The 14,834-nt window shown below is 43.1% G+C and overlaps 2 protein-coding genes across 2 annotated transcripts in view; one reads left to right on the forward strand and one right to left on the reverse strand.

Annotated features, from left to right (window-relative positions):
* The window catches only part of GGA3 (golgi associated, gamma adaptin ear containing, ARF binding protein 3), a 35,473-nt gene extending 30,686 nt beyond the window's left edge, over nt 1–4,787 (reverse strand). The window contains exon 1 of the mRNA XM_063120285.1: nt 4,745–4,787. Coding sequence (XP_062976355.1) covers nt 4,745–4,784 — 40 coding nt within the window. The 5' untranslated portion in view covers nt 4,785–4,787. The remainder of the gene's footprint in view (nt 1–4,744) is intronic.
* Nucleotides 4,788–8,030: 3,243 nt separating this feature from the next.
* MRPS7 (mitochondrial ribosomal protein S7) lies at nt 8,031–14,633 on the forward strand. The gene is made up of 5 exons (XM_063120271.1): nt 8,031–8,139; nt 9,499–9,690; nt 10,952–11,015; nt 11,781–11,948; nt 13,981–14,633. Exons 1-5 carry the CDS (start codon nt 8,063–8,065, stop codon nt 14,200–14,202), a joined length of 723 nt encoding a protein of 240 aa, XP_062976341.1. The 5' UTR covers nt 8,031–8,062; the 3' UTR covers nt 14,203–14,633.
* The last annotated feature ends 201 nt before the right edge of the window (nt 14,634–14,834 follow it).

Consider the following 14,834-nt stretch of genomic DNA (forward strand, 5'->3'; position numbering starts at 1 on the left):
AGATGGCTCAGCTACAGAAACAGCTGACAATGTTAAGCAAAAGGAGTTGGCTGTGTGAGAGCAACTAAGTATTTCATTTTCAGCCATTGCTTTTTAGCTGAAGGAAGAAATGGAAGCTCAGGCACAGAGTGTCATTTACCTCCCAGCAACCAAAAGCAGAAGGGGAAGAAGATGTTGCTGGGTCATCACTTATCCCACTGCAATGTCAGGACCAAAGTATAAGATTGCTCTGAGGCTCTCTGTGATAACGTGTTCCACTTCAAAGGGAGGAAGTCCATGGCAAGGATGAATCCTCCCTCCTTGGAGAAACCATTAACAGTTTTCAGATTCTTACTAAAGAATTCCTACCTTTATTCAGGGGTACTTCTTAATAGAGTCTCTGCAGAATTGTTCCCGAGTACATTTGTATTATCTAGTTTCAAATGACCTTGCAATTAAACTTTCAGCATTTTAGAAGCAGAAATTCTTCTCTATTACTTTGCTAAAATGTTTTTTTTTCATACATGGGTGGCATTCAAGGAATACTTGCCCCTAGAGTCAAAAAATATATAACAGTATTTCATATGCATTGGAATAGGCTATAAGCAAAAACAACAAAAATCAAAGTTTTTCTTCTAAAAATGCTTAGATCCAAATTTAATTTCAGAAGTATATATAAATTTATGCATAGCTAGAGAGCTGTTTTTCTCCCTCTCTCGTAATACTAAAACCCGGAATCATCCCATGAAGCTGAAGATTGGGAGACTCAGGACAGATAAAACAAAGTATGTCTTTACACGACTCATAGTTAAATTATGGAAATTTGCTACCACAAGATGCAGTGATGGTTGCCAACCTGGACAGCTTTTAAAGGAAATTAGTCAAATCCATAGAGGGTAAGGCTATCCATGGCTACCAGTCATGAAGAGTATACACTACTTCCAGGTTCACAGACTAAACAGAAGCAGGAAAGGACCATTGCCCTCGTGTCCTGCCTGTGGGCTTCACAGAGGTATCTATCTGGCCACTATGGGAAACAGAATACTGGACAGATGGTCTGATCCAGTCAGGCTCATCTTATATTCTTAGACACATTGCACATCATTAAATAAACCATTAAAAAAGACATTTAGGACACAAAGCCTATTCACCCATGAAATTTTCTTCCAAAAGCATAAAAATACAAGCGGTACCATGCTTGATCAGACCAGAAGCCTATCTAGTCAAACATTCTGTTTACACAGCAGCCAACCAGTTGCCTATAGAAAGCCCACAAGCAAGAAATGAGTGCAATAGTACTCAATTGTTTTCTTCAGCAATTATCATAGCACCCCTCTGATACTGGAGGAAGCATATAGCCATCACGACCACTAGTCATTGGTAGCATTATCCTTCATGAACTCCCCTGATCCCCTTTAAAGCCATCCAAATTGGTGGCCATCACTACATCTTGCACTAGCAATTTCCACAGTTTTAACTATGTGCTGTGTGAAGAAATGCTTCCTTTAATTTGTTCTGAATCTCCTACCATAGAATCATAGAATAGCAGAGTTGGAAGGGGCCTACAAGGCCATCGAGTCCAACCCCCTGCTCAATGCAGGAATCCACCCTAAAGCATCCCTGACAGATGGTTGTCCAGAAGGCCTCTAGTGTGGGAGAGCGCACAACCTCACCAGGCAATCAGCTTCATGTGATGATCTGGGGTTCCAGTATTAGTGAGAAAGGGAGAAAATGTTTACTCTAAACTCTTTCTCCACACCACACACAATTTTGTACACCTCTGTCATGTCTCCCCTTACTTGCTTTTTTTCTAAGCAAACGGGAGTTGAACCAGCCCCTCAAAAAATTTCACTGCCCTTCTCTGCAACTTTTTCAAACCTACAGTATTCCAATAGCTTTTGCATTAGACTACATTTTTGGGAAGTGATACAAATAACATTTATTTTAATTCTAAACTAGAAAACAAAATGATTCCAACTGGGACTTTAAAGGGGCCTGTCAAACCCAATAGCATATTTATACTGTAAATATGAATGGTGTAAGAGGGTTAAAAGTAGGTTTTTAGCTCTCATGATTAAGGAAGTATGCTTGACAGTATATTATTATTATTATTGACAAAAACACCTTAAAGGATAGCAGTGGCTATTATTGATGACAACTACATCCAGGATCAGAGGCAGCATTCCTGAATACCAGTTGCTGTGGAACAATAGCAGGAGAGGGCTATTCACTACATGTCTTGTTTTTGGGTTTCTCAACAGCATCTAGTTGGCTATTGTAGAAAACAGGATGCTGAGTAATCTGATCCGGCTGGCTCTTCTTATGTTCTTAAACTTGTGATATATTTATTTCCCTCCTTTATAATGTAAAATAATAATTGAAGAATCTTGTAGATTTTGGTACACCAAAACAGTTTACTTAGAAAATCTGAGAATGTAAACCAACGGAGAGATTGAAGGGGATGTTCTTTATAGACAAGGAGCTAGTTATTCTAGAAGAGGAAAATGCACATGGAATTTCATGACTTGGCTTCTGCTAGATATGAATTACTGATTAAACGGGCCAGACTTCAGGCTGTCTGTGACCACTGCAGTTGCAGCTCTGGATTTCTGCTTAGATGTCTCAGTCTGAGTGCACTGCTCATTCAACTGCACAGTTTTTGTTGGATTCATATTGGAGAAGAAGTTCACTTCTTTACAGTGGGCAAAACACAAGGCCTTGCTCCCAACTCCATGCAGAAACAACTGAGGGAATACCTTTCTTTCATGCTCCGTCCCCCCCTCTCCCGGAAGCATTTAAGAGCTATAGAATGCACACTGAAAGAGGAAAACAGAAGAGTAAAACCGAGACAGTCTCAGCAGCAAGAAGTGGCAACTGAGTGGATGGAGAGAGCAGGGATACAAGGGAATTGCTACTTCTTGCAGGAAATGGTAACCTTTTCCCACACAAACTAAATGTCGAAAAAGCCAACCTGGATATGATCAAACAAAGGAAAAATGGCAACAACAGCATCATACAGTGAGAACTATCTCAGGAACTGAGGAACAGCCTAGGTGGGCAACCATCAGCCCTAGCCAGCACAGCCAATGATAAGGAATCAAGGGAATTGTAGGCCAAAGCACCTAGCTGTCCACCCCTGGTCTAGCCTGGCAAAAAGGAACAAAACTGAGATGTCTGTAACCTGCTTCTGCAGGTCAGGCAGGCACCAACTTTGTACTCCTTTCAGCACCTCCTGAAAACATCATTATTCCAGGAAGCCTTTCCTTAATATCCAGCCATGTGCCACTGTATTTTAAGTGTTTTATTCTATTTTATTTTATCTTGTACACCGCTCCGAAATTTTCAATGGGGAACGGTATATAAATGTTGTAAATAAATAAATAAAAGAACTACATAAGAACTTGTCAGAGTCCAGAAGATGTGTCCCATTTACATCCAGGAAATGTGGATTGCTAATTACTGCCTGTATAACTAATTATGAAATATTTTAACAACATTATCTGAAGTTGAGAGGAAGTGGGTGGAAGTTGTATGGCCACATATTGGGAGTACAAAAATTAGGAGAGAAAGAACATAGCTAATAAATACAGCATATTTCAATTCTTGAAAGCAGGGCACAAATATTATTAGAAACATCCTTACAATCAGCCTTATAAGGTAGGTGATTTATTATCTCCACATTACAGACACAGTGCTAAGATTGAGAGTTGGTAGCCTGCCTAAGGACACCTAGCGAATTCATTGTTAAGATGAAATTTCAACCAGAGTCATCCTTGTTCATAGCTGACATTATGCTGCTTTGGCTCCAGTTTCCATGATTTCCCAAAATGGAGTACCATTTTGGGAAAGCTGGGGTTCTGTATATATGGGGTGGAACAGGCTGAGGGAAGTACCTTGGTCTTCCCAAGTAACTACACTGCTGTCTATTATTGTTACTATCATCATCATCATCATCATCATCATCTCAAGGTAGCATACATGGTTGTCCCCCCACATTTTATCCTCACAACAACCCTGCGAGGTAGGTTAAGCTGAGAGATATTGACTGGCCTAAGATCATCCTCTGGTATGGACTAAACTAAGAAAGGGGAGATGGGAGGCCATATGATATGGCAACCGAGTGATCAGCAAGACCAGACTACACAGAAGAACTAGACAAAAGATGAGCCTAGAAATGGCAGACTGAAAGGAGGGAGTGGTTGAGACCAAGGTATAACTGGGCAAAAGGTGAGAGGCAAGAGGCACAGACTCGACAGAGGTAGGTGACAGCCACAGGTAAGGCAGCCCAACGCAGCAGGGGCTCCTTATATCTGTAATAACTGTACAGAAAAGGAAATGTCAGCCGGCCCTCTTCGCCAAGACAAGACAATCCACAGTCCCTCATCTTGACAACTGTTCGGGGCGCAGAAGAAGCCCGGCGGTCTGCCTTTGCACCTGGTCCCCCCCTTTTTCAGCTTCTCCCCCTTTGCTCAGCCCTACGGCCCCCAGCTACCACTCCCTGCCCCCAAAGCTCTTCCTTCACAGCTGCTCCCCCGCCTCTCTCCGCCGCCCTGTCTACCTCTCCAGACCTTCCCTTTAGGTTGCCATTGCCCCATTCACACTCCGCTCGGGCGGTGCACGCACCCGCAGCCCCCTCCTTGTCGCCGGGCTGCCAGGCCTCCCCCGCCCCATTCGTGCCTGCCTTTCCCCCACCGAAGCGAGGGGAGAAGCGTGCCGCTGCCACCCCCCTTACTCGGCGGAAGGGGAGAGGACGGGGGTTACTCACTCAGCCAGGACTCCAAGCTTTCCCCTTCCGCCTCCGCCATGTTGCCGGCCGGCCTGGAGACTCCGCCCCCCGGTCAGGCTACGCCACAGCCCAGCCGAGCCCAGGCGGGGGTGGAGAGGAGAGGAGAAGGAGGCCGGGTCGGCTGCTCCTCGCTTTCTGCAGCACCCCACTTCCGCTGAGTGATGTTCACCCTGTCGCTTTTATTACATGTTTATTGAACTGGAGAACTTTTAAATATTATTTTATAATATAATATAACGTTTTATTATATATATATATAACTATCCTTACCATCATTATCTATAACTTGTATATAGAATTATTATTATGTATTACATTTCTATAACTAAAGATGATGATGATGAAGATGATGATGATATCACCACCTGTTCTAGTCACAACCCACCTCCAGCAAAATAAAGAGAGTTTTAAAATGTGATGTGTGTGGAGAAGCCCAGGTCTCTTGCCCCTTTGTACCCCCTCTGCCCTAAGAGTACAAGATCGGTCCCGGGTCCTTATCCCAGCACAAGCCTAGATTTCAGAGTTGGATTCCCTTTCTATGGGGCAAGAACAAAAAGAGTCTTGTGACACCTTAAATGCTAAAACCTTTTGTAGTTTAAGCCTATCTATAGGAGGGGACTCCAACACTTGTATTGCCAATCTATTTGCCTATTGCTAAATTTCCATTGTGGCTGGAACCTTGTTCAACAGATCTTGCTGTATCACAAAGGGCTTATGACAACTGTCAAAGGCATGATTTATCCAGGATGGGATTAGGCTGCCTGCTTGGATTCTGATAAAGACATAGGAAGATCCCTGCTGGAGCCATCTAATCCAGCATCCTGTTTTCCATACTGACTAACCAGATGCCTCCTGGAAGTCTGCAAGAACGCCATGAAGACACCAACCCGCTTCTACTGTTTGCCTTCCAGTAACTGACTGGTATCCAGCTGAATACTTGTTTGTTAAAAATATGACCACCCCACCTTACATTTCAAAGACGCTCAAGGAAAATTATAATAAGTACTGTGTGTGTGTGTGTGAGAGAGAGAGAGAGAGAGAGAGAGAGAATGAAAAGAGAAAACACACAGAAATTAGATAAAGCATATGGAGTTTAAAAATTATCTGATTAAAATGTAACAGTTTGGCAAAACAAATACTTGTCAGAACAAGAAAATATTTTTGCACCACCTTTCCTTTCTTTCACTTACTGCCTTTTACTGCATGCCACTCCTGAATCTGGAATCTCCATTCTCTTATCATGACCAATAGCTCTCTTCCTCCATGAATTTGTCTAATCCATCTTTAAAGCCATGTAAGCCTAGTGGCTATCGCCACCACATCTTGTGGCAGAGAAATCCATAAATTAATTGTGCATAGTTGCAGAAAGGCATTTTCTTTTGTCCATCCTGAAACTTCTGCCAATTAGTTTTACTAGATAAGCCCAAGTTCTCATATTATGAGAGAGAACACTTCCTATCTGCTTTGTCCTAACAGTTTCTACATTTAAACCTGTATTACAGTCTTTCCCAAACTGCTACTCTCCAGATGCTTGGGACAAAAACTCCCAGAAAAGTCCTGCCCATTGGCTATGCTGGTAGGGGCTGTTGGGAGTTGTAGTTAGAAACATCTACCCTACCTACATACCTATCCCTGATCTGCTGGCTGCAAGGGATTAGGATAGTATGAAGGTGCCCCTCTGCCAATGGAGAGGGACATATCCATCCTGGAGACCCTGGTAATGCCTGTAGAAATATCTGCAGGCCCAGACCTACTGCCAGCAGTGTTCCTTCCAGTAGTAGGCCCCAAATCAAAGCTTTCTAGGGACTGGGTGAAGGCAGCTTTGAATCCAGTGGATAAATTATCTCAGTAGTCCCCAGATCAAGCCCCTCAGCTACACCAGCCTGGAGCAGGGATAGCTATTCCCTGCTGTCAACATGCACAGGATTAAAACGCACAATTGTGTCGAGAATTCCCATTAAACTGGATGGTAAAACCCTGGGTTGCTGTCATGATGGACAAAAAAAATGAACAAAATATTTCTGACATGATTGGTGAGCATTAATAGAGTACTTGGACAAACACAACCTAGTAATATGCAATCATGCATTTATAAGAGTTTATATACTTGCTAATGTAGATTGTTCTTGATTATTATTGCGAAAACATTTTCCAGAGGGGTAGCCATGTAAATCTGCAGCAGCAAAAACAAGAAAGAGTCTTTGTGGCATCTTAAAGGCAAAGACATTTATTAAGGTATACTTTCATAGTTTGCAGTTGATATAAAATGCATGAAGAGTTATGCGGAGTTACAAGAATATATACGTTGGTGCAGAATGAGCAATGGACTGGGAAGAAATAGTTGTTTTATTGCAAAACGCGAAACATGTCAAAACTTTTTTTTTAAGCATAACGAATCCCCATTGTTCTATGGAGCTGCAGCATTCCTGCATAAGGTGCAGCCCTTTATGAGAGAATTGGAGCAACATCTATCTTAGTCTCATGACTGTGACATTGAATCATAGAATAGTAGAGTTGGAAGGGGCCTATAAGATCATTGAGTGCAACCCCCTGCTCATTGCAGGAATCTAACTTAAAGCATACCTGACAGATGGCTGTCCAACTGCCTCTTGAAGCTGTATGCAATGTTAGTCAGAGTCTCATTCATTTCAGTGGGCCTCCGTTAGGTAAGGACTAACATTGGATACAACCTATTGCAGGCATAACCTTTCCCTCTGTGTCTTAATCGGGCTGTTTCTTATCTTTAGCGACATGCTGAACCTAACGGGTCTGCATTTCTTTTGCACAGTTCACTAGAATGGGATAGTTTTTCAGTGCAGTCATTCCGCGCAACCAGCATTTTCTATTCTTCTTTAGCCCTCGCCAACTTCTTAGCATAAGCTAGCGCAGCCTTTACACCGTCCAGAAAAGAAGCGAGGAGCCCGAGCACGGGAGGGCAATTCCCATTTGTGCCCACTAAAGCCAAGTCGGATAGGCTCTTTCACTTATAATAGATATGTAGAAGAGGGAATACCTGCTATGGAAGTCTATCGAACTCCTGATTAGGAAGGTGGGAAGAGGCTGGTCTCTGATTTTGCAAGGTTTAGAACTGGTGATGGGTAAAAATCCATTATGCGTTTTTTGTTTGTTTTTAAACACTTTACTCTCTTCTCACGCTGAGTATCACCACGTCCGACTAGCACGTAAATCCTTGCTCGGCAGAAGCCCGCTTCCAATGCAACGGGAGGAAAGTACTGTGCCCTCATTCAGGCAGTCGCTCAGGACAGCTCTCGACGGGGTCCTGAGGACAGAAACAAGATGGCAGCCCCTGTGGTGGGAAAACTCGGGGTGCTTGGACAGCGGCTCTGTGGCCCGTGGAAAGTCTGGTTGCCCGGGTAAGGAAGGGCGGGGGGCTCCAAAGCAGGGGGTCGAAGGTTTTGCATCGATATTGTGCGATGCAGACAGGAGTGTGGTGTTGTTGTTTTTAAGAATTGTACTTTACTCAGCATTGAAGCTCCATATAGCATTGTGAGTTTCCTTGATTTAGGAACTACATCCTAGGATTTTACTTGTGAAGATGTTTGTTTGGAAGTTATAGAATATCAAAGAGCTGCAACACCGACTCGAGCAGTGAGTTCAAGGTGACTTAACGGGTTCTACGAAAAAGATGGCAATTAAAATATGCCTCTTAATTTGTAAGATGTGTAATACTATCTGCCTCCATTGCGAAGAGAAAGACCCAAAGTTGAGCTCTCTTTTAGAACACTGTTTAAATTAGCGTGTATGTTACTTACTATCAGGAGGTGGGTTTAGACCTGCATTGACCTCTGATGAGAGGAAGCGGGGGTGTAATTGTGAATTATCCAACTCCCAGTACATATTTGATGTATGCAGGATCTGTTGGGAATTGGAGTATCTGAGACACTTTATGCAAGCCCAGAACATTGATTTGCACATATTTATCTAACCTATTATCACAAGCTCAATTAAGATCCCATCTGTACATTTCACATCCATCAGGGATAACTGTCATCTTGTTCCATACTAACAATCCCATGTGGAATATAATCAGTCATAAGCATGCATAGGAAAACCTGTAGAAAATCCACACTGAAACCATAATCTAATCATCCTGAGCATGATTGGGAAGTTGAACAGCCTGGCCCTATGCAAAAGCATGTGTGTGTAAGCCCATTGTAGTCAATGGGCTCTTGTGCACCTGACTCTGTTTAGGATTGGCTGAATGTGTGATAGCCAGACACTTCAATTGACATCTGTGGCCTTTCTCTGCTTTGTCCTAGAGAGGCTCAGAAGGTGGCAACAAGGCAGAGAGCCTTCTCAGTGGTGGCCCCCCAACTGTGGAACGCTCTCCCCACTGAGGTCGGCCTGGCACCATCAATGCCATCTTTTCAGGTCCAAGTTAAGATTTTCATCTATTCCCAGACATTTCACAGCATATGATGGGGCATTTGTGCCAGTTTTTAAAAATCAGGCCTAGTATCTTATTGTAACTGTTTTAGCTGTTTAATTTTGTTTTAAATTTTGTATGTTGTAATTTTTGTGACTTGCCCAGAGAGCTTTGGCTATTGGGTGGTATAGAAATGAAATTATTATTATTATTTATCATAATACATCCATAGGGTTGGGTCACAGAATTGGATGTTGGAAAGGGATTTACATGCAGACCATTACCAGTTCTTGGGGTTGAAAATGTACGTGTGACATCCTTTTTCATTTCTTCACATCTTTCATAGGCTGACTCAAGTCAGGTGGTCCCGATACAATCCCAGTGTCCTTGAGCCAGAAGTGGACAAAGAAGTGTATCGCAAATATCCACTACAAATGTCAGAGGAAGAAAAAGCTCAATGGGATCTCAAAACAGTCCAACCTATAAAAGCCACCCCTTCCAGTATCAGCAGCTCTGTGTTCTATGATCCATTGATCAGGTCTGAATGCTATCATACATGACTAGATCTAATTCTTGTACCTATGTCTACCACTTAACAAAGAAATATCACGTATTTCATAGAGAAATTTAGTTGACCAAAGTATATCAGATAGAAATACTAATAACTTTTAGTAGAATTAGCCAAAAAGCATAGCACTGTAAGCAAGGTGTCCCAAAGTCTCAGGGCTTTATTGCTTTTATTGAGATATGGAGCAATCTAAAATACCCAAAGAAATTTTCATATACTTTCTCTAAAACACAGGCACAACACTAGCTCCAACACAATAGATCAATATTCACTGAGAAGTTTTGCACATCCCTATTCCAGGTTTTTCAGTGGAACCTAAAGCCAGATGGGGATAAAATAATTTGCAGTGACAACCACACATTCTCTATTATTTATATACCCCCATTTTTATTTCCCAGTTTTGTAAGCATCTGCTGGCTATTGTCGAGAACCAGCTGCTATGTCTGAATTGTGCTTTGGCTCTTTTTGACCTTTTCTTTGTTCTTTGCCCACTCACAGCTGCTGGTGGCTTGTGCAGTGGTTTGCTTCTACCCCCCAAGCATACCACAATGTGGGGAAGAAGTTATGACTTGGTAGAGGGCATTGCATGGCAGCAGAAACATGGAGGCATGGGAAGCTGCAGATGCCATCGCCTGTGTCTTCATCAGGTGCTAGTACCCCACTGAGCATCATCATGCTGCAGTGGCCATCTCTTCTGGTGCCTCGTGATGCCCTTCAGTAAGGGTGTTGAGTCCTCCTACCCCAATCAGCAGCACTCAGTGGCAGCAGCTCATAGCCCTCCAGCAAGCTGCCACACAAAATCACCACAGCTATTGAGCTTCCCCTCTAGCAATGCAGCTGTTGGATTATAGGCAAATATTAAGTATTTTTTATTTCTTTATTACATTTATATCCTGCCTTTTTTCTTCTTGCAAGAAACCCAAGGCAGCTTACATGTTCTTCCTCCTCTCCATTTTATCCTCACAACGATCCTGTGAGGTAGGTTAGGCTGAGAGTCGGTGATTGTCCAAAGTCACCTGGTGAGTTTCATGGTGAAGTGGGGACTAGAACCTGGATCTTCTTAGTCCCAGTCAGAAACACTAACCAGTACACCACACTAGGTACCCTCCCTCCAAATCTCCATAAATAGCATAATGGATGATCACTGTAGTGGCAGTTTCGTTGTCGGGATCTTATGCCATGGTGCAGATACCTGTAACGCTGGTACAATGCTTGTATTTTCTCATTACAGGAAATTCACTAGCATGATGATGATGGGAGGGGATAAAATTTTGGCCCGAAGCATTATGAACCAGGTATGATGTTAGTGTTTTCATTTCTAGTGGTCTTCTTTGGCAATAATCAGTATTGCAAACCAACAGTATTCCCATTTTAAGGCTGTACAGAAACTGCCTATCCTTGCCTTGATCCCTCCAGCACGGACCCCCATTTCTGCATCTCCAGTTATTACTTCTGTTATCTTCCTCCTGCTAGAGGCCTTGAAAACAAAATGCCAAATTCTGCACAAATGATACATAGCTTCTATAACTTAACCTTAGAGACAGGAGAAGTACGGCAGATCTGTAATTATGCATCAGATTGTAAAATCTGTCTTTCAGCATTAAAACTAGTGCGGATTGGGAACGTTCATCTTTATTAATTTTTTTAAAGGGCCTTCATGCTGGCCAAGACCACTTTAAAAGTCAAACATAATGTCTGCTATTGGCTCTGAGACTTGGGTCAGTCTGACATCCAGTAGCCAGAGAGTAGCATCCGATGAAGTGGGTAGTGTCCACAAAAGCTTATGCTGGAATACATCTGTTAGTCTTAGATGCCACAAGGCTCTTCGTTGTTTTAGTAGCCAGGAACAAATCTCAAGGGTTGAGATTCTGCTCTGAAGGCTTCTGAAATGTCATGTTCTAAATTTATTTATAAATGGCACTCTCTGTGGGAAAGAACCTTGAAGGAATGTCTGGGATGCATATGCATGGGTAACTTTGTTCTGGAGTGGGTAGATCCTGTTTTTAAACATATTTTTCACAGAAGGAGCTGTGCTACTTTTACTTTTGTTTGCAATTAAGACTTTAGAAAACATTAAGAGGAAGCAGCTCGAGAAATACCATAAAGCTGATGAGAAGGAGAAGGAAAACATTGAGTGCAACCCCTACACAATCTTCCACCAGGCATTGAAAAACTGTGAACCTGTCATTGGGCTTATTGGTGTCCAGAAGGGAGGTAAAACCTACCAGGTGAGCCATAAAAGACAGAGAGAAAGAATATGACTGGGTTCGCACATCACGATAAGCCATGATGGTTTATTTATCGTGTTGTATGCGAGCGGTTTCCTTCAACCATGGTGATTTACTTTAGCCAAAATAAGTCACTCTGATAAGCCATGGTCTGCAGTGAGGTTTATTAAAACCATAATGGTTTATTGTGTGGTCTAGCGCTCCACAGTGGCTTAAAGAGTGGTTTAAAGATCAGTTCCAGAGTCGCTTGGCAAGAGCGGTCAAAACTGCTGCCACCGCTCTGCTCCACCCAGATCTCTGTTTCCGAGACCTGCCTAGCTACAAACTGCGTTCGCCCCCCGCCCCAACCCTTCACCCAGCGGTGCACTCTGCAACCTCCCCAAGGGTCAAACATCTTTTCAGTCAGACAGTGGCAGCTGCGCAGAGTTTTTGCCGTGCGTTGGGTGCTTTCGCATAAGGGGATGCTGTGTGCTCTTGGAAACTCACAAGGCTTTAGAGCCGCCACCCCCTTTTTGGTGAAAAGATGCTCCCACTGGCGCAGCTTTGTGATTGCACAAGCTTTTTTGTGTATCAGCTGCCTCTCTACTAGGTGAAGCTCTGTATGAGACACTTTTGGTGTGGGTGAGCAGGGGGAAAGGGCAGATTGGCAACTGCTCAAAAGAAAACAGTCTGGCTTGCTCTTATACACTAAATAGCAGCATGGCATGAACTCCCATGGTGGTGGGCGGAGAGGGGTGGGCGAGAACAAATGCCTTGAGAATCAGGGAGCTGCAGCCATACTGGGAGTGTGAAGGAACGCTTTGGCACCGCTGGTTGGGTAGGGTAGAGGGAGTGGAAAAGTGGCTAACAATTGTCAGCACACTGATAGTGGTGGAGATACGGCAAAGACAGAAGAATATGGCCCTAGTGCAAGATAGGCCAATTGGAGAGATGCAGGTGACGTAGCAGCAGTGCAGGGGATGGCAAGATTTGATTTCTAACACAAAGGAAGCTGGGCTGAACTGGAGGATTGTAGAGGGTGGGGAAAATAAGCTATGTAGAGTAGCTTATTTGTCCGATTGTGTGGCAGAGGAGCAGTAGTTCATTTTCAAACTAAGCTACTGTGACTAGCTTATAAACCATAAGGGCTTATAATGCGCTTAATATGTTTTTAGCTGGGCAAATTATTTATTGTTTTATATTGTTTGAATTGATTTTCTCTGTACACTGCCCTGTGATCCCAATGCTTTAGGGCAGGATACAAATGTTTTAATAAGATAAAGTGATGTGCAAACCCACCCTATGAGTCCATTCAAGAACTAAAACCATGATCTAGTTCCCTCAAGATTGGTTTATGTTTTCCACAAAAGCGGAAGCATTATCATCCTTGTGGAGTAGCATTGAGAGGCCTCAGCAGTTCATGGTTCCACTGAATTGAACACTGGGAGGGGAACCATTTCAGGCCCCTCGAATTAGCCACAGACCTGGACTTCTCTCTGCTGCACTCTTAGCTGAACAAAACGCACTTCACTGGCACTGATTTCAGAGATTTTGGCAACGACATTCTCTATCCCCTCATTGTTTTCTTTTGAAGCGCTTTGAAGTTGTATTGAGTGATATTCAGTGATCTAAAATTTCAGTTTTTACTCTGAAAAACTGGGCAAATGAAGTTGCTGGGGAAATAAAGGTTAGATGTGGCTGGGCAATGTTCCCTTTTTAAGGCCTCCCAACCAAGAGTGGCAAGATAGGGACAGATCTTAAAAGACTTCTGAGATTTCTGTTCTCGCAACTGTAGCTCCCAATCTTGGTAGCTTGACTTTTCTCTGTGCAGCACCATGTGTACATTGATGGCGCTATATAAATAAATAATAATAATATTTTTCTGCTGCAATCCGTCGTTGCTCCCGCCCCCACAAAACCAAAGTTTTTTGGACCCAGATCTTCGTTTCAACATTTCTTAAACAAACACACATATGCAGGGTACTTAAACTTGTCTGGCATTTAGGGGCGTTCAACATAAAGTGACGGCAGCCCTGCTTTTTGTCTCTTGTAGGTCCCGACCCCTTTGCCAGACAGGCGGCGGCGCTTCCTAGCCATGAAGTGGATGATCACTGAATGCAGGGAAAACAAGCAGAGGAGAACACTTATGCACCACAGGCTTTCCCAACAGATGCTCCAGGCCTTCAACAATGAAGGCCCCATAATAAAGAAAAAGCACGAAATGCACAAGATGGCTGAGGCTAATCGGGCCTTTGCTCACTTTCGGTGGTGGTAGAGAACACACCGTTCTGCAAATGAAGCATTTGATGACTGAGACTTTGCTATGAGGCAGGGATATATATATATATATTTTAAAAAAATGTCCTGTATGCTTTTCTTTGCATTTCATGAGCCTTGGAGAGCTAAGGACAGCTTCTCAGCCGGCTCTTTTGAAAGAGTATACCCTAAACAAAACCTTAACTACAATAAAATGTCCCCATTGTATGTCTGGTTACTCTCCTAGGTGACCTCCTCAGTACAGACCTGTCTTCTTTATACGCATCTCGCTTGTTGTATGTAACATTCCAGCCAGAGGGTTTGGTTGTGATGCAGGGAGCAGTAAAAGAAACAGCTTAGGATTTTGTACTTCTGCAGCGTCTTCTGGCAACATCCTGGGTTGAGGTAGACCTGGACTGAAAATTAAGGTTAATAAAGATGGAAACCACATTCTGATGTTCTTCCTGTATCTCTGGTGAACATTCTCCCTCTCTGCAATGTTTTTGTGTCATGGGTTATTTGATAATGATGTGGGAGAATGAATGGACTTCTGAGTGAAAATGGATCTCTCTTAAAAGGTGGTTAACTTCAAAGTATTATATGAATGGCCCTTCGTAGGCCTCCACGCAGGCTTGGTCACACCACTTGCTT

The sequence above is a fragment of the Elgaria multicarinata genome, chromosome 3 (genome assembly GCF_023053635.1).
Source record: "Elgaria multicarinata webbii isolate HBS135686 ecotype San Diego chromosome 3, rElgMul1.1.pri, whole genome shotgun sequence".
NCBI classification, from domain to species: domain Eukaryota; kingdom Metazoa; phylum Chordata; class Lepidosauria; order Squamata; family Anguidae; genus Elgaria; species Elgaria multicarinata.

Excerpts from the sequence above, each read along its gene's own strand:
- MRPS7 (XM_063120271.1), top strand. The coding sequence starts at position 8,063 with ATGGCAGCCCCTGTGGTGGGAAAACTCGGGGTGCTTGGACAGCGGCTC. Across the intron at positions 8,140-9,498 it reads TGGAAAGTCTGGTTGCCCGG|GCTGACTCAAGTCAGGTGGT; the intron begins GTAAGGAAGGGC and ends CATCTTTCATAG. Across the intron at positions 9,691-10,951 it reads TTCTATGATCCATTGATCAG|GAAATTCACTAGCATGATGA; the intron begins GTCTGAATGCTA and ends TTCTCATTACAG.